This window comes from Hemicordylus capensis, chromosome 1, assembly GCF_027244095.1.
Source record: "Hemicordylus capensis ecotype Gifberg chromosome 1, rHemCap1.1.pri, whole genome shotgun sequence".
Lineage (NCBI taxonomy): Eukaryota > Metazoa > Chordata > Lepidosauria > Squamata > Cordylidae > Hemicordylus > Hemicordylus capensis.
Window position 1 is genome coordinate 228,197,106 of NC_069657.1, and position 18,456 is coordinate 228,215,561.

The 18,456-nt window shown below is 42.7% G+C and overlaps 1 protein-coding gene across 19 annotated transcripts in view; it reads right to left on the bottom strand.

Moving 5' to 3' along the window:
• Positions 1-777: 777 nt before the first annotated feature.
• Positions 778-18,456, bottom strand: part of PCBP3 (poly(rC) binding protein 3) — a 114,443-nt gene continuing 96,764 nt past the window's right edge. For 16 of the 19 annotated variants that reach the window (XM_053286235.1, XM_053286237.1, XM_053286241.1 and 13 more), the window contains 3 exons: positions 12,924-12,976; positions 2,585-2,754; positions 778-1,733 (listed from right to left, as the gene is read on the bottom strand). In XM_053286235.1, the coding sequence (XP_053142210.1) occupies positions 1,697-1,733; positions 2,585-2,754; positions 12,924-12,976 (260 nt within the window). In that variant the 3' untranslated portion in view covers positions 778-1,696. Of the gene's footprint in view, positions 1,734-2,584; positions 2,755-4,588; positions 4,635-12,923; positions 12,977-18,456 lie in introns of those variants that run through there. The other 3 variants (XM_053286246.1, XM_053286250.1, XM_053286251.1) reach the window with 3 other exon arrangements.

Below are 18,456 nucleotides of genomic sequence, written 5' to 3' on the forward strand. Positions count from 1 at the left end.
TCAAGCATTTCCCCACTGCGCTACAAATCAGTTAAACAGTCCACAATTAGCTCACTTGTGCCTCAGATGATCATGTGTCCGCCATCTTGAATCGGGGTGGATGGCATAATGAAGCTATTCTAACGAGCAGCAGGAACCAGGCTAAGGGAGCCCAACCTGGTTTCTGCAGCTCATGAAAATTGCCAGGAGCCATGTGGCTCCCTGTGGCAAGCCTGCTTATGGAGCCACTCCTTTAAACCAAGTTAATGGAGCAAGTGCTCCGTTAACCTTGTTCAATTGATTGTGTGCCAGCTGTGGCTGCGAACAGCTGTGGTGGGCACACTCGGTGTGTGTTTGTGTGTGGGGGAGATCCCAGGAATGCACCGCGCACTCGTGTGCAAGTGTGCGGTGCATTGTGGGTGCATTGTGCGGTGCATTGATCCCCCCAGCGGAAGGCGTGTGGGTGCTCATGTCTCTTCACACACACTTGTCGCTTTGTTACTTAATTGTGTAGAGGGTGGTTTGTCTGAACAACCCTCTATGTGTGGTTCAAATGGTACTTTAAAGTAGCACTTGAATCACATGAGGGACTTTTGGATGATCCGCCCCCCACATGATAAGGTGACAAGTGGTGGGAGGAGGTGTATGTGCCCATGCAGTTAAAGGAGCCTGTTGGAGTATTGTCTAAAACTGACCCATTCTTGTCAAACAAAATGAAAATTAGGAAAGAGGTAGAGGTCAATGATACAAAAAGCTGACAGGGGAAGGAAACCAAGAAGGAGAACACAGAGACCAAAGTAAGAGCTTGTTACTAGCAGAGCTGCACAGACTTTATTAAACACAAACAACTGCAAACACAGCAGGCTCACAGAGACTGGAGCTTCCTGAGCTGAGTCCAAAAGTCTGTGGGCTGCTGTTTTAAGAATGCTTTCAGCAGTCCCTGCCACGCTTTCATTTTATTTCCTTATCTCCATTCCCATTTCTAAATTTAAAAAGAGGGATTCCCCCTGTTCTCTGCTTGAAAATGAAAATGGCTTGCTTGGCTCTGCCATACTGGAAGCAGCATATACCATGTGAGAACCAATGGGGATCATTTGCTTATGTTCCTTGGCTCCTACATGTTCTACTTCCAACATTACATGGGGAAAGCCATGCCACATTCTTAGGACATAGAGTCAAATGCTTTAAAAAGAGTCAAGGACAAGCTGGGTTCAAAAATGGAAGGAGCAATGGAATAATCGAGAGAAATAACTATTGCAAAGCAGTCACTGTTCTAGATGAGGCCAATTTCAGTACTACTGCAGGTGCTGCAAACAAATTTAAAATGAAAAAGATAAGATAGCTCTTCGCTAAATAGAGCTAAACAGGGACTAAGAAAACCAACCTTCTTCTGAAATCCTACCAAGGGAAACCCCAGCAAAACCTGTTTAAAATAATTAGCATTGTACATCTGGAATACAGATTTGTCTGGAGCATAAATAAAAAATTCAGGGGGGAAAATCAGGAGCACAGAATGCAACTTATAAAGAAAAGAACTGGTATGTGTGCACATATCCATGTATATATATATTTATATTTATATACATATATTTGCTATTAAAGAAAAGTATCCAAGGAGATAAAGGGGTGTGTATGAAGCAATAATATAGAGGCAATAGAAGCTGGGTGAGGTGTCAGTAGGGTCAGATGATGCAGGATGCTGGATGATGAGTAGAAATTAGAGTGCACCCATTCCAGTTACCTCAGACGTCAGCCTAGAATAGACAAAGGTAAAGAGAAGTTGGAGGTGGGGAATAAAACACAACAACAGTGCTTAAACAAGGATTCCACATCATACTCACTCCATGTCATACTCCCTACTTAACAGAATTCTCTTCATGTAGCAGGGTTTGCCAATAATTTCATCAAACTAATTCTTGTTGCCTCTGATGTCATACCAATTTTTGTCAAACACATCTTCTCTTCACATAGTAGCACCCTCTCCTAACTGTGGAGAGCCACTGCCAGTCTATATAGACAATACCGAGCTAGATGGACCAAGGGTCTGACTCAGTATAAGGCAACTTCCTATAAACTACTAATAGTTTTAATTTATGTTTTGTTCAGTTGTTTTTACAAGGCTATTTTGTGAGTATTGTCCTCATTCAGAAAAATGCCTGACTAAAATAAAAATACGTAGGAAATGCAAAACCACTTCACTGTTTAGAATCAAAATAATTAATGGGAAAGAATATTCAATACTGAATATATATGGCTTTCAATATGTTAAGAGAAATTAACATATTAGAAATTATATTAGAGAATAGCAGAGAAATTCCTGTTAAATTAAACCAAAGAATGTACAAGATATGAGTAGAAATGTTTGTATGGAGTCACAATAGTAACTGATTTCAGTTAGAATTAGGAAATCAAATTAATGTCAACAAACCTGTTCATTATAGTTGCACAAATTAGATGAATTTATATCACCCATGAAAACTCAGGCATCTGATGTAAATATAAAATGTGTCTGTCACTGTCTGATTTTAGCCCAATTGGTCACTTCTTTTACTGGTCATGAAAACTGAGTGGGAGTATGAATGGGACCTTAATTGGCAGCTCTCACCTGGCATTGATGAGGTACTGAGCAAGGCTGATGTTAGCTGGGGTTCCTGTGATGGTAATTTGACGTTCTGATGAGCCTTCTGTGGCATTGGCAATTTTGATCTGTGCTCCAGACATCTGTCTAATTTCATTTATTTTGGTCCCTTGGCGTCCGATTATGCAGCCTATTAGCTAGAAAGAAAAAGTACAGGGGAAACATCTTCAAGGGGCTGTGAGCAGTAAACCCTCCAGACTGTGAGCAGTAAACCCTACAGGGCTTGCAAGATATTTCAAAGCACTTGTTTTTGTTCAATTTGATTTAATATTGTGGGAACATTGAATTACTCAGGAGAGCTTTATTATTTATTAATTATTATTATTATTATTTCGATTTCTATTCCAAAAATGGTTCAGGGCGGTTTACACAGAGAAATAATAAATAAATAAGATGGCTCCCTGTCCCCAAAGGGCTCACATTCTAAAATGAAACATAAGATAGACACCAGCAACAGTCACTGGAAGTACTGTGCTGGGGGTGGAGAGGGCCAGTTACTCTCCCCCTGCTAAATAAAGAGAATCACCACGGTAAAAGGTGCCTCTTTGCCCAGTTAGCAGGGGTTTTACTCTACTCTCCTGCATTCTTGCCTAGGTGATTTCACCCAGGCTTCTTACTGGCATGAAAGCCTTCTGCCTTGTGTCAGTGTATCAAGAGAGGTGTTCATAGGCCTATCATATCTATGAAGGACCAGTATCTCTTGGTCATTCTGGAAAGGAACAAAGATGTGGGCATAGCTTTGTGGGCTGAGGTGATTTTAGGGGCCTGTATCCTGGCCTCTCCCTTCCCGTGTTTTGTTGAAGCAGGGGCAGTAGCTGGGAAAGGGCTGTGAGGAAGAGAAGTGGTGATGCTTTCCATCTCCCATTCCACAATTGTCACAACTGGCCTGGAGCAGGAGCTTCTCTGAACTGAGTACCGGGGAAATAGCTGCTTCCCTCGCAAAGACAAAGTAATCTTATGTCTTTTTAAACTAAGGCTTTATTCAGAAACAACTCCATTTTCTCCTTCCTCTCCCTTCTCCTTTCTGACTCCACCCCCAACACTCTCTACAGCAGGGATTCTCAACGTGTGGGTCCCCAGATGTAACTGGACTTCAACTCCCATAATTCCCAACCAAAGGCCACTGGGGCTGGGGCTTATGGGAGTTGAAGTCCAATAACATCTGGGGACCCACACATTGAGAAACCCTGCTCTATAGGATCACCCTGGGACAAACTTCTCAACAACAAAACACAAAAATTTACTAGATAGACTACAACAGCATGGAGCAGAACTGGGCTGGTGCATGTAAGATGGGGTGAGAAGGTCATTGGTTCTTCTTCCCTAGTTGTTCATTAGTTTCCCCCAGAAAGTCCATAATCAAGAGGGGTCTTCATCCAATGCAAAGTCATGAATTAAATGTTTCAAGTGTGGAAAACAAGCAGGGGAAGGTGGAAACCAAAAAACAAAGGGGAAAAATATCTTGTGACTGGTCAAGTAAATCCCAAGCAAAATACTCTGGCAGACTGATGACCCTTTTGAACAAAAAGAACCGACTCCAAATTATAGGTAGGCCAAAGCATAGGTGTGTTTAATTAAAATATTAAGAGCACAGAAGTTTAACAGGATTCTTCACCCTCAGAAATGGTTTAAGAAAACATGCATTAACTGTCCTTACAAATTACTTGATTGAATATTCCTAGTTTTAATTAATAATAATGTACACTCTGATCAGTTTTGTCATGGGGTAGATCAGATAATTCCTTGTGAGTGCTTTCTTCTGATTCTAATGCTACAAAAATGGAATATAAAGCAATCAAAGGATGAACAAAATTAATGGGAAAAACTGAAAGAAACATTGCTCTTAACTTCCAGTATGGTGCAGTGGACAGTGTCTGATTAAGACTGGGGATACCCAGGTTCAGATTCACAATCAGCCATGAAGCTCACAGCATGACTTTGAGCCAGCAGCTATCTTACAGCCTAACCTACCTCACAGGGTTGTTGTGAAGAAAAAATAGGGGACTTCTTGACGTGCCTTGAAGAAAGGGTGGAATAAAAAAATGAAACAAATATATAAACTACATTTCTGTGCTTCGTAAGGAGTTGGTACCAACTAGTGGGATCAGATGTTTTCACATACACAATATCACCTGAGTTGAGATGAATTTGAAGCATTCTTTACTTACACTATCTGTGTTTCCTCATTTCACCTCCCTTTCCTCATTATTATTATTTTTCTACCAAGGCCCTGCTATTTTATTTTTCAGGGCAATAAGGTGGGTACTAATATTTCAATTTACTAAAAAAAAAAAAAGAAATAAAGAAAAAAAGAAGATAATAATGCTTAACTTTGGTATAGCAGCCACTTGGTTCTTCAGTCATGCTCATATATAAATCAAATTCCACTCTATTTCTGGGTCTAAAAACACACCCATGTAATGCCTATGCTGAGCTTTTATTATTTGTTGGCAGGATCGAGCTATCTACCCATGCATGACTTTTAAAGAGGTTCTTGCTAGATCCGATAATGGCTTTTGGTTCTTGAATCTGCAAGATTATCTCTAAGCACTTTGGATAGTGCTTAGAGAGTGCTCTGCCTATAGCAAAGAAGGGTAACCAGAGAAGGCTAGCAAGATGGGGAAAGTCATAGCCTCAGTCCCAGGAATAACAAAGGAGCCTCAAACAAACTCGGAGCTCCTACAAAATGAAAAATGTCTGCCTATTATTAATTTCAGTACTAATGGATATTCTTGGTACTTGGGACTCAGTTACTTGAGACTAGCATGTTGAACTGCTGATAGAATAAACTGATTTGTTTTTAAATAGTACATACTGCTGAATTCTAATAGGAGACAAAATAATGAAGAATAATCATGTTAAACTTTCAAATTGTCTTCTGTTAGTTCAAAAGGATGCATCAGGGAGTATGTGGAGTCCCTTAATACTTCAATTAAGTAACTACTTCTGTTTAAAGTCAACAGTTTTGACATTAAAACTAGCCCTCTGGACATTACTCACCCTTGTGGGGCTAACAAATACAGCTGTGAAAGCAGGGAGGAAGTTCCACCAGGATCCGTCACTCACCATTATGGAGCCACTTGTGTGAAGGGGGAAGGGCTGTAACCGTGGTGGCCGATGCTTCTGTGAACAGCAACAACAGGCAATCCAGCTGCTGCTCAGGGGGGTGACAGTCATCATAGGTATGGTACTACTTGCCCCTTCACACAAACCGTTCTGTAACCATGAGCGTCCGGCAGGAGGGGGAGAGTGACTTCCTCCCCACTTTTTCAGCTGTAAGTGTAACGGCAACTTCTTGCATTGCATAGGGACATAGAAAACTGCTATATACTGAGTCAGACCATTGGTCCATCTAGCTCAGTATTGTCTTCACAGACTGGCAGTGGCTTCTCCAAGGTTGCAGGCAGGAATCTCTCTCAGCCCTATCTTGGAGAAGCCAGGGAGGGAACTTGGAACCTTCTGCTCTTCCCAGAGCAGCTCCATCCCCTAAGGGGGAATAACTTAAAGTGCTCACACTTCTAGTCTCCCATTCACCTGTAACCAGGGTGGATCCTGCTTAGCTAAAGGGACAAGTCATGCTTGCTACCAGAAGACCAGCTCTCCTCTCCTACATCAGAATCTTTGCATGTATGAAGATTCTGAGCAATCATTCATGAAGGAGTTCAGCTGCATTAAAATTATTGGCCTGGATCAATTACAATCCTGCATCAATTCGATGGGAAACAAATTATTCTATGAATTTAAGGGAGATATTTGTACTAGCTGTGAATAGTACACATTTGTCAATGGCAATTCCAAGAATAATTCCAGGATTCACTCACTCCTAGATTTACAGCTGACTAGCCCTGGGGTCTAATGAAGGAACTAGCTGTCAGAAGCAGCAGGTGTCCTGCCTTGTTTAAGTCATGCAGGTATTCATTCCATAAGTTAGACTCTTATTTGGGAAACTCTGAAAGTATAATGCATAGGAGGCCCACTCTGACGGTAAAAGCTGACAACAACCCTGTGTACCAACTGTATTATATCTGAATGTGATAGGGACATTGATGACAACTTTAGTTTCACCTTGATGAGAATAGTGTTGACAATGGCCTCTCTCTCAGTTTTACTACTCAAGTAGCCACACTGAAGTTCAGTGGGTCTGAAGGTCCCATGCACAATGCAATTTACCATATCCAACAAAGAGTCCTGTGCCACCTTAGGACTTCTTGCAGAAGAACAGTTCGCAGACCACAACACATTTAATCAGACATGTGAAATAGATTAATGAACTAGAAGAAGTGGGCTATAATCCACAAAGCATATGCCACAATACGTCCATTAGTCTTTAAGGTGCCACAAGACTCTTTGTTGTTTTTGCTGCAACAGAACAGACTAACAAGAATACCCTTCTGGAAGTTCTTCATATCCAGCATGATTAAAGCAAAACTGACTGCCTAACTGATGCTTTTGAAACTGTGAGGTCATACACATGACTGAGGTGGCAGGCGAGCGGGTGAGAAGGCTGGTTAAATTGCTGCTATGTTGCGGCTATGTTGTAATTGCTGCTGTGTTGCTGGGAGCGTGGACCACACTCCCAGACGAGCAGTGCTGAGTGGAGCAGTGCACAGCTCTGGAGACTGAGAGGATGTGCCCCGACCCCCAGAGATCCCACAATGCACTGATCAACATGCGAGATGCATTGGGGATTCCCCCAGGAGATGGGCACTCTAGGCAACCATCTCTGTGTGCGGCTGGGTGGAAACAGCCCAAACCTGCACACGTGCAGGTAGCCCGGGTTATGGGAGCACTTGCTTCCCTAACCTCAGTTAACAGCTGGGCTAAACTAGGCGGCGCTGCCCTGCCTGGATTGGGCCAGATCCTGGTGGTTCTCACGCATAGCCTAACCCAGGCTGGGCTTCCCTAGCCTGGGTTAGGCTATGTGTGATAACACCTCTGTATTGCCTTTCTCTTTTGCTCTTTAGCAGTTAAATGTCCCACGTTTTTCAGTTGACCTGAGAAATGAAGATCAGCTAGGCTCCAAGATACACCGACCTTGACACAGCTCTGCTACTGAAGGGATGGAATTACTTTCCATAGCATGGCAACTTGCAAATTTGTTTCTAAGTGTGCAGAGTGTTTGCCTGTCTACAAGTCTGCTTTTCCTAAGAACGATTAGGCCCAATGGCTCCGATTTCCATTAATTTTCTTCTATTCTAAATAGGTGTCAGAGTTAAATCAGAGTTTTGGAAATGATCCAGTCCAACTTCCTGGCCAAAGGAGCAGAACCATCCATTTACCAACTCTATCACAGATCAACCTCTGAGATTAGATATCAGCAGCGAGAACTTTACCAACACATTGTAACAATTTGCAACGTATTAAGAGGTATGCAAGTTTGCTTCACTAATTATCAGAAAGTAATGTTATAATTGGGGAGAAATCAAATGTGATCCACATTGACTTGAGGTGAAGTCAAGATAATGCCCTTTTCACTGACATATAGAAATATTACATATCAGAAATACCATCTCCCTAGCCCTGAGGCTGAATTCCGATGAACTACTGTTAGGGAGTGAGTCATAATGGGACCCAGAATGGGACCTACTTCTGGGTAATCATGCTTAGGATTCCACTTCATGTGTAGTAACTGTCCTCTAGCAAACATATAAAGCACACTCAATACAAACAAAAATCCTCAGTTGAGCAGGTCACCTGTCTACAACCACACTCAACACACCAAAGTATAAAATCAATTGGGTCTACCTATAGATCTTTCCTTTGGAGGTTTTCACCTGCAGAAAAACTGAATCCTTTCCGAGATCTGTTCTACAATTTACTTGTTCCAGTTGAGAGAACAAATTAAAGAAACCTGAGGAGTGATTTTTGAAGCTGTTGCTAAGCAGAACTTAAGAGGCTCATTCTGATGCTGCAAATGTCTTGACTGACCAGTGACTATCTGAATTTTTGCACCTGTCCCTGTCTCTATTTTATCTTTGGAGGGACTCAAATTTGGGTGTGGCTTTTAAAAAGTTGTTACTGAACACATGTGCACTAGCCCCCTCCCCCATAACTGCCTATTGAGTAACTACACCAGGTGTATTTGAATTAAAGCTATCCTATAATAAGTATAGTATAAATAAGTTTGAATAAGAAATAGTTATCAGTTTACCAGCAGTTCTGCTTCAAAACCTAATGGGGAGATAAGTGGTTGCTGAGCAATCCTATTGCAGAGCAAATGAATATGCCATACTGCAGAGTCTTCAGTAATCTCTCTCTCTCTCTCTCTGGTTCTCAGGCCGCTGATCCTTGTTGTTATAGGGGTATTATAAGTACAGGTAAGTGTCCCTATTTTCATCAGTGAAAGGGGAGGGCATACAACAATAGGATCTACAATGAGGACATACACCAACACAAGATTAAGCTTTTCTAAAAGACAACACAAAGAGCTACTGGATTCATTCAGTGTGAATCAGAGTGTGATCCATTCAGAGAGAGGGAGAAATAAAAGGTCTTGAAAGTGACAGATTTCCTGTAGCTTTATGTCAGGGCAGTACCATTTTGGCCCTCCAGCTGCTTTTGGATTACAATTCCTATCATCCTCAGTGGCCAATAGATAGCGATGATGGGAGTTGTGGTCCAACATCTGCATGAGGGCCAGGGTTGTCCAGCCCTGCTTTATGTGTTGTGGCAAGAGGCAGAGCTTTCTCCCTGGCTTGGGCGTTGTATCAGATTGCAGTTGTAGCACAGGCAGTTCCTCCTATAGAGACCACTTCATGTGTTGGTTTTAAAGGTACTGGAAATTATACAAATGAACAAAAGGTATTTGCCTCACTACACTGTTGTTGCCTCTAAATCTAGGGGTCAACACCTTCACAGACAACTAAACTTGTAATAGATTATTGAGATACTGAGGTGTCCTTTAATTTAAACATTCTCCTAGCCACTTATCCAAAGGAGATCTCACATGGCTGGGTGAACATCTAAATGACTCAGACACTGAGGGCAGAGCTGAATGCTTTGGTGTTTACCATGGAATCACCCCCCTTTGTTCTGGGAGGGTGCCAGTTCTGGGGGAAAACCTCCAGAAAAGTCTCCCCCCACCCCACCCCATAGATGCAAGCCACAGCTGTGGTGGAACTGCTAAGGGATAAGCAGCTCTTATATGGCTGAGACAACATGTAAAGGGTATCTTGGGGAACTCATATTCTAAGGTACCATTAGGGGACACCATCTTCTCTTCCTCAGCTACATTAATTGTTCAGCTTATGTTTTTATGTTTATGTTTTTAGAAACCTGCTTAAACATTCTTTTGCGAGTGGTGGTTTTTGTGTGCCTGGGTTTGTGTGTAATTAACTGGACAGCTAGGGGCATGTAATGTTTCCAAATACTATGTTAGGTTTATTGGATAAAGTGATTTCCAGTAAGAACAGATGAGTATTTATGTATTTGCAGAATACATTGCCCCAGTTATGTTTCTTGCAATGAATTAATTTCATTTCATTTTGTTAATTTGCATGGCTGAGCCACAGTGCAAGCTTGTCCACCACATAGATCATTAGTGAGAGCTGAGCATGCCTGATTATCATGGTCCTTCCTGCTTTTTTGAGTGGGATGGATTGGGGCAGGGGCAGAATCACCTGCTTGGGCAATTGTAGCAGTTTCCTGCTCTGAGCAGGGTTAGATTTGAAGACCTCTAAGGTCCCTTCCAACTCTAAAATTCTATGATTCTATAATTGTATCATTTTCATTACAATAAAATGTACCAAAAAAATTCAGGAATTTTCATCAGAAGGGTCTCCTCCCTACTTCATTGCCTTCCTTAGAAATCTGATGAATTATGGCGTGTGTGTGTGTGTGTGGCCTGGTATCCAACATTTCTGGAGCATGAGGTGTAGAATTCACAAGGTGCAGATTTAGGGGTGAAACGAAGGTGTTGATGCAAGTGTTCATAAGGGTTACATTTAGGTATTAAATGAGGATTGACAACAGGGTTGGGTTTACATTTTTATTTCCTTGCTCCTAAATCGTCTAGAGTAAAAATAAATAACTGAACTTTTCTAAGCTGTATCAGATCATGTTGAGTTCCTGCTTACAGTAGGTGATTTGAAAAGGAGTGCTAGAGATGGTCTGACCCTTTTCTCATTTAGTTCATTGGGACCTTCACTATGGAATCCTTCTGCTTTGTGCCAGAGCTAGGGTTATAGTCTCAAAGTATTTTAGCCTGAGGCAAGGGAAGGTGATATTAACTTGAACATCATTTCAATAAAATCTTAGTTTTCCCGTTTATAATAGTACACTCACAACATAACATATTGAACCAAGGAAAAGACCCCTTCCATTGCCCTCCTCCCCACCCACCATGAAACAAGGCCCACAATTTCTCAGCTCGTTTTATCAGTTCACAATGTATGCCTCTAGTCAACGCCATTTGAGGTATAATGTTTTAGGCGTAGATCTCACTATCGGAAAAGGCAAGACAATTTCCCTCCCCTCCCAGGAGGCAATTTGGGACACTGCCGAGCCAATGCCTGCCTGCCTGCAAGCTGCAAATCCCCTCATGCTACAGCCAGAGATGTGGATTTTCCAGAAAAAATTAAATTAGAAAATTTCCTGGAAAATTTCCCATGCATTTTTCTTCATTTGCATGAAATTTGCATTAATTTTTTCTCAGACAATGTTCCTAGCAAATTTTCCTGATGCCTTAAATTGTAATCTGATTCATTATGTTGTTTGACTTACATACTTCTTTAGTTTAAAAAATTACCCATCTACCATATTAATTTCCCAAATAATCTCAAAGGGTATCCGAAAAGTTTTTCAAGTAGCCAAGTGATTAAGTGAAACATTTTATATGTGGCGGTGGGGGAGGGGAATCAATTAAGGCACTTAACATGGTTTAAGTTTATACTGAAACAAATTCAAAGCTGTGTGGAAAGAAATTATTTTTATTGGAATACCCAATGAATTAATTAATATATATGTGTACTCACTTACACACTTCCTAGGGATAACCTGAAAAACATTAGTTACAGCTTTGAAACTGCCAAATTTAACTAATATTGCATTGATATCCAATCATAGTTACTAAATAATTTTATAAAACAGTTATCTATTCTCTAACTGGGCAAAGAGGCCCCTTTCAAAGTGGTGATTCTCTTACTATTAAGCAAGGGGAGAGCATGTGGAGAGATGAGAGAATGGGAGAGCAACTCCAGTGGCTGTTGCCAGTGCCTACTTTGTGTTTAGACTGTGAGCCCTTTGGGGACAAGGGACCATCTTCTCCTTATTATTATTTTTCTATGTAAACTGCTTTGAGAACTTTTTTTTAAAAGCAGTATATACATAATAGTAAAAATAATAGTAAAAATAATGACTGACATCTGGACTAGTATTACATGTGTGCAACACTGCAAGTTCCAGACTACTACTGCACTGTCGCTTGAGCAGGGGAAGGGGCAATTTTCTTCAATCCTCACTTCCCTTTAAAGGGAAAAAAATCTTCCCTCTGAAGCCATTGTGCACAACCAAAATATGTCCCTGAGGGTCGCACAACCCTCAGGCAGGCGCGGGCCGTGAATGTGCCTCCAGGGGGCAGCGGGCGGCTTCTTTAAGTGTAAACGGAGCCGGTGCTCCGTGCCGCCCAGCAGCCCCCGCGGCAGGGAATTGCCTCCACCACTCACCTGGCCGCTGGCGGGGGCTCGCCTCCGTGGGAGCCAGGTGAGTGGCGGAGGTGATTCCCCACCGTGGGGGCTGCTGGGCGGCATGGAGCACCGGCTCAGTTTACGCTTAAAGAAGCCGCCCGCTGCCCCCTGGAGGTGTGTTCACGGCCCACGCCTCCCCTCAGGGACATAATTTGGTGATGCGCAGTGGGCTACAGAGGGAAGGGAATATTAGCAAAAATTGCTCCTCCTTCCCTCCTCAAGCAACAGCACGGCGATAGTTTGAAACTCTCACTGCTGCATGTATGCAGTGCAAGTGTGGATGTCAGCCAATGAATTTTTAGAAATGACAAATTTTCCACTCCCACCCCACATCTCTGGCTATAGCTCTTGAAAGGAACAGAAAATGGCATCATGCTCTAGATATATCAGTCAGTAAATATCATAAATACCAAATTACTGTGTTAGCAAAGGCAACCTCTCTCCCCCACCAATCCTTTGTTGCATTCCTTTAAGTTTAGTAAGTATACTTGGACACACAACTTTGATATGACATGCTTGGAGTTAATGAATGGGCTTTTCTACAACCGCATGACCTAAATGTCGTTTGCAGATTAGTATGTTTATAAGATGGTATGGAGGTAGCACTGAGATGCGATACTCACATCATTGGGAATGGTGAGTTCATGAGTACTGGCCGGGGGACTGGCATCCAAACCTGAGCATATGCAAGGGAAAATGGTTATCGCTTGAAGAGAAAGTATTGCATGCTGTCTGGTATTTCACCAAAATAGCAGACCTTGTGAATTTCTCACTGCACCAGGGCCAAAGGATAAAGAAGGAACACATTTTGGTAAAATAACAAGGAAAACACTTACTAATACTACTAACCTACTAAAACGCCTGGAACCAGTTGTCCTTATGTTTCAGCGATCTCTTAGCTTGTTCACTTGGTTCTGCTAAAGTGATTACAAATTCCATCGGTACTAGTATCCTCCCCTTATCTTGCCTCCCTTTCAGTGTCAAACATGTAAATATTCCTTGACACAGGCCTATGTTCCAGTTTTAAAATGTTCAAATTGTTGCTGTTAATCAATTAAGTTCAATGTAAAGCTCATCCAGCCTAGGACCACGAGCCCTGATCTTGTGACTCCTTAGGGTCAAGTCTGGCCAGACCACAATGAAATGTCCTCTGCAGAAATCAGTCTGGTGAAAGAGCAGAGCATCCACAAGCTGACATTAACGTACCTGCTGATCTTTAATAATAACTGAGAACTGATCTCTAGGAAGCTAAAGTGTAAGAGTATTTTTTAATGTGTCCTGTGATATCATACTATGTATTGTTCTGCCTTTAATAAATAAAAAATTAAAAGACAAAAAACATTAACATACCTGCCAACATGTCCCTGTTTCCCCATTCAAGGGAAAAATAGGGACATGTTGGCAGGTATGGATTAACACATTGGCTGCCATAGGAACATAGGAAGCTGCCTTATACTGAGTCAGACTATTTGTATATCTAGCTCAGTATTGTCTATTCTGACTGGGGTGGCAAAGTTCCAGGCAGCAGTCTCTCCTAGTCTCCAGGCAGGAGTCTCTCCTAGGGAATGAACCTGGGACCATCTCTATGCAAAGCAGATACCACTGAGCTATGGCTCCATCCCCTAAGGGAAATATGTTAGAGCAGACAGAGCTCACATGTAGTCACCCATCCAAATGCAAACCAGAGTGAACATTCATGCTTGCTACCATAAGACCAGATCTCCTCTCCAATTAGATTAACGCTGCACTTCTGCAAGGATGTTGGGCTAGCTACTTACGCTAAGTCTGGAGCTTGCATTCCAGACTAGTGTGACGCTAGCACAAATGTATTTGCACTTGCACAATCAAGTGTGCAAACTGTGGCACAACTCTAATATTTTACTGGGAACCTTTGCAGAAAAAGAAAATCCACATGTTTTAGTGCATGTATACAACCTTCTTGTACTAGCGAATCTATGTTCACTGCACAACCATAGTGTTAGGCTGTAAGCCATCATGTTTTGGGTCCATCCAGCTGTTTTTGGTTTCCAAAAATAGACAGATTGGTAGCCACACTCTTACTCGCTGCATAGTGTGTTGATGTCAGATTTTAAGCAAGGAGCATATCCTATCACAATCTTAATAGGTAGTTTTTTACTGTGAAATTAGCCTGCAGAGATACAGCCTGTAGCTTGATTATATACTCTTGGGGGTGGGGGCAATTAAAAGCAGATCCCACTAGGATATAGATAGTTATGAGCAAGAAATAGCTTGTATTCTTTCAAGTCTGATCAGGAAACAAGTTATTAAATGCACAATAACCACAGGAGACTAAGTGCTTTAGCCTGATGTTGACATTCAGGTTCTTGCAATTAAGTAATACAGAACACAACACATGGAGAGGATGTTTAGAAAGAGGACTTGCTGACAACAGAACCTTGCTCTATAAATCTTTTTTTTAAATCTCTTTGTCTTTTCCAATCACATTGGCTTCAGAACCTTAATCCTCCAACCATTTATGATTGCATACATCTCCTGCAGAAATATGCCTCAATGCAGAGATTTCTGGGTTGACAACTATGACTAAAAACATGCTTCCTTCACAAACAGGCATAGAATTTCAAGAGTGAGAACAGGCTCAAAGTGAAATCTTGGCAGCCTTAAAAAAAAAAAAAAAAAGCCAACGATTCATAGACACTTTCACAGAACAATGGGTTGGATCCAAAGGTGTCCATCTGCATGCAAAATGCATCTTCTGCTTGCGCATCTTTATGCCTCACACTAGAGAGTTCCACACACAAAATGTAATTAAAACTAAATATATCCTTCTGCTTGTGCAGCCTTTTGCACAAGCGGAGGCATGAGAACACGTGTGAATGTTTCTATCCTAGCCTTGCTTTAACTCTTGTCCAACTTCTTCTACAAGCATTTTCAGGATACTGCTAGTAATCTTTTTATTTCCAGTTATCCTTCTTTGGCTCCAATGCAATGGCTCCAAGACAGAGAGTAAAAACATGTTCTTGACCAACTGACACATCTCAATCATCATCATCAGTCACTATATATGTAGTGTATTTTAAGTGTTCAAAATACTTCACATAACCTTAGTTGAAAAAGCCAGCAAAGTGTGAATGTAGCCCACTTAGCATCCTATAGCTACAGACCAACAGACATTTCCCCCCAGTTGCTAACAAATGTTTGCCAATAAATTGTACATTTAATATAACTTGAGTCAGTACTGAAACAGAGAAACCTGTAGGCCGCATTCCAGACAGAGCATGCTCACTTGGGAGTAGATTCCATTTAAACCAATGAGATTTACTTCCATGCAAGTGTGTTTGAGATTGAAGTGACAGCCCTGTTTGTAATGCTATGATGTAAAACAGGCTGGTTTTGTTTAATTTTATACTGTTTGAAGACAGTTTTTATTAATACTAGATAATAACAGTTCTTCAGCAATCAGAAGTACAAAAACTCAACAAATCTCCTTATTTGGCTCTGTAGCCCACTCTGTGAGAAGAAAGGAACAGGAGCAGAGAAGGAGAGAGAGAAGCTCAGCCTTTAGGATTGCCAGCTTACAAAACTGCTTCAGCCTGCTCTTGTGTCTTTAATAGCAGTTTGATTTGTAAAAAGCAACATGTGAAGTAGGGATGTGCATGAAAAGGATTTTGCATTTTGTTTCAAGCTTGAAACAAAACACAAATGGCATCGAAACAGCTGTTGATTTGGTTGTTTAGACGGAACAAAACTCGGAACGTTTCCAGTGTTCCGGCCATAGGGAACAATGGGGAAACTCAAAACACCCCATTGTTCCTCATGGGTAGCTCCTAAGGATACCAAAGTGGGTTGTGTGGTAGGTCACAATGAGTTCTGCCTACCATCCAACCCCAAAAAAGGATTGGGCAAGCAGGTGATTTTAAACAAATTTTTAATCTTTCCCCCAAACCCAGATAGGATTCTATGGGGGTTCGGGGAAAAGGTTAAAAATGTGTTAAAATTAACCTGCTTGCCCACTTCGTTTGTGGGTTGGGTGATAGGTATCATGTACCCTACCACACAACCCATCTTTGTTGTGTGACGTGCCATACCACATGTGCCTTACCACATAACCCATCATGTGGGTTGGGTGATAGGTATCACATGCCCTACCATACAACCCATCATTACATAGGAACATAGGAAGCTGCCATATACTGAGTCAGACCATAGGTCCATCTCGCTCAGTATTGTCTACACAGACTGGCAGCAGCTTCTCCAAGGTTGCAGGCAGGAATCTCTCTCAGCCCTTTCTTGGAGAAGCCAGGGAAGGAACTTGGAGCCTAGATGCTCTTCCCAGAGCAGCTCCATCCCCTAAGGGGGATATCTTACAGCGCTCACACTTCTAGTTTCCCTTTCATATGCAACCAGGGTGGATCCTGCTTAGCTTAAGGGGACAAGTCATGCTTGCTACCACAATACCAGCTCTCTTCCCAGATAATGATCCTTCCGCAGGACCATTGTTGTGTGATATGCCCTACCACACAACCCATCATGTGCCCTACTACACAACCCATCATTCTATCATCATGCCCTACCACACAACCCACTTTGCTGTCCCTAGGAGCTACCCATGGGGAACAATGGGGTGTTTTGTGTTTCCGCATTGTTCCCTATGGCTGGAACAAGCTGCACTCACAGAGTGCTTGCATACAAGTTTTGCATTGCAATTTGCAATGCATTTTGCAACCCTGCCTTGAAAAATACTGCAAAAGCACACAGTAAAAGGGAACCCCAATACAGAACACACATTTCATACACAGTCAAAAAATGGCCAAGAAAGAATCACTGACCCAGAATCCACTGCCAGCCACAGTGTCTGAGCTGCAGTAACATCAGGCATAAGTTGCTCTCTCACACACCAGTAGGGCTCCTTACTTCCTAGCATTGCAACAGCTGCCACAGCAGCACCTTTATCAGCAAGCATAGCCATAAACTCAACCAGAGCAACCTTTGACTGAGTAGACCTTGCAATGCAGATTAGGGAAGTGCACAGAACCAGCTGGCCTGGTTCAGTTTGAGTCTGGACCGGACATGAACCTGACTGGACCAGTTTGGTCTGGCACCCCTTAGAACCCCCACCTGCTCGGGTCGGGGGGAGTCAAGAAGTTTTGTGGGGGGGGGTTGGAATTTTTTTTAACCTTTAGCCCCTTTGGGGGGCCTCCTCTAGGCTGTGGGGGGGCCCCACAAAGGTTCCTCTGCTGGCCTCATTCATCACCGCCGTGGCCCGTTTTAGCCCCTTTTTCGGCCCTTTCGGAGTCCGTAAGTTGGCGTAGCAGCCATTTTCTCTGCCACCGCACATGAGCAAATGGCCTCTGCGAGGCCTGGCATGGACCAGGGCCTTGCAGAAGCCATTTGCACATGTGTAGTGGCCATTTTTTCACACATGTGCAATTGGCCTCTGTGAGGCCATGGGCTATGCCAGGTCTCAGAGAGGCCATTCGCGCATGCACGGTGGTGGAGAAAATGGCCACCGCGCCAACTTATGGAGGCCTGAACGGGCCAAAAAAGCGGTGATGAACGAGGCCGACTGGGGAGGGAGAACCTTTGAGGACCCCCCCTGGCCTAGAGGAAGCCCCCTGAAGGGGCTAAGGGTAAACAACAGCCCCCAAATCGTGAACCCCCAAACCATCAGGCCGGGGGTGGGGGTTGGTCTGAGGTCGGATCGAACGGGGAGGTCGGTTCGACCCCAGAACTGTCGAACCAAACCGGTTCAACATAGAACCGAACCCCCCTCGAATTGTTCGCACATCCCTATTGCAGAACAGATCAGAGCAGTGAGTGGAGCACAAGTTAGTCTCAAAGTCAGACATGGAGCTCATCACAGCAATCGCCAAGACATACTAAACACACACACACCTGCCACTGTCATTTCTTGTCACAACTCTATTTCACAAACAAACCAAATAACTCAAGGAAGGTAAGCACCCAAGTTCTGCCTTTGTCAGTCTAAGATCCAAGAAAACCAGATCGTTATAGCAGCAACTATAATAGCACAGCATATTATACTGAGTGCTGAGAAAACCACAAAATCAAACCTCCATTCCTCCTCTCCTGATGTATCCTCTTCAGGACAGGCAAAAGGGCTCTCTGCGCCTCCCAGTCACTTTGAATACATTCCGAAATTCCCTACTTTTGGGC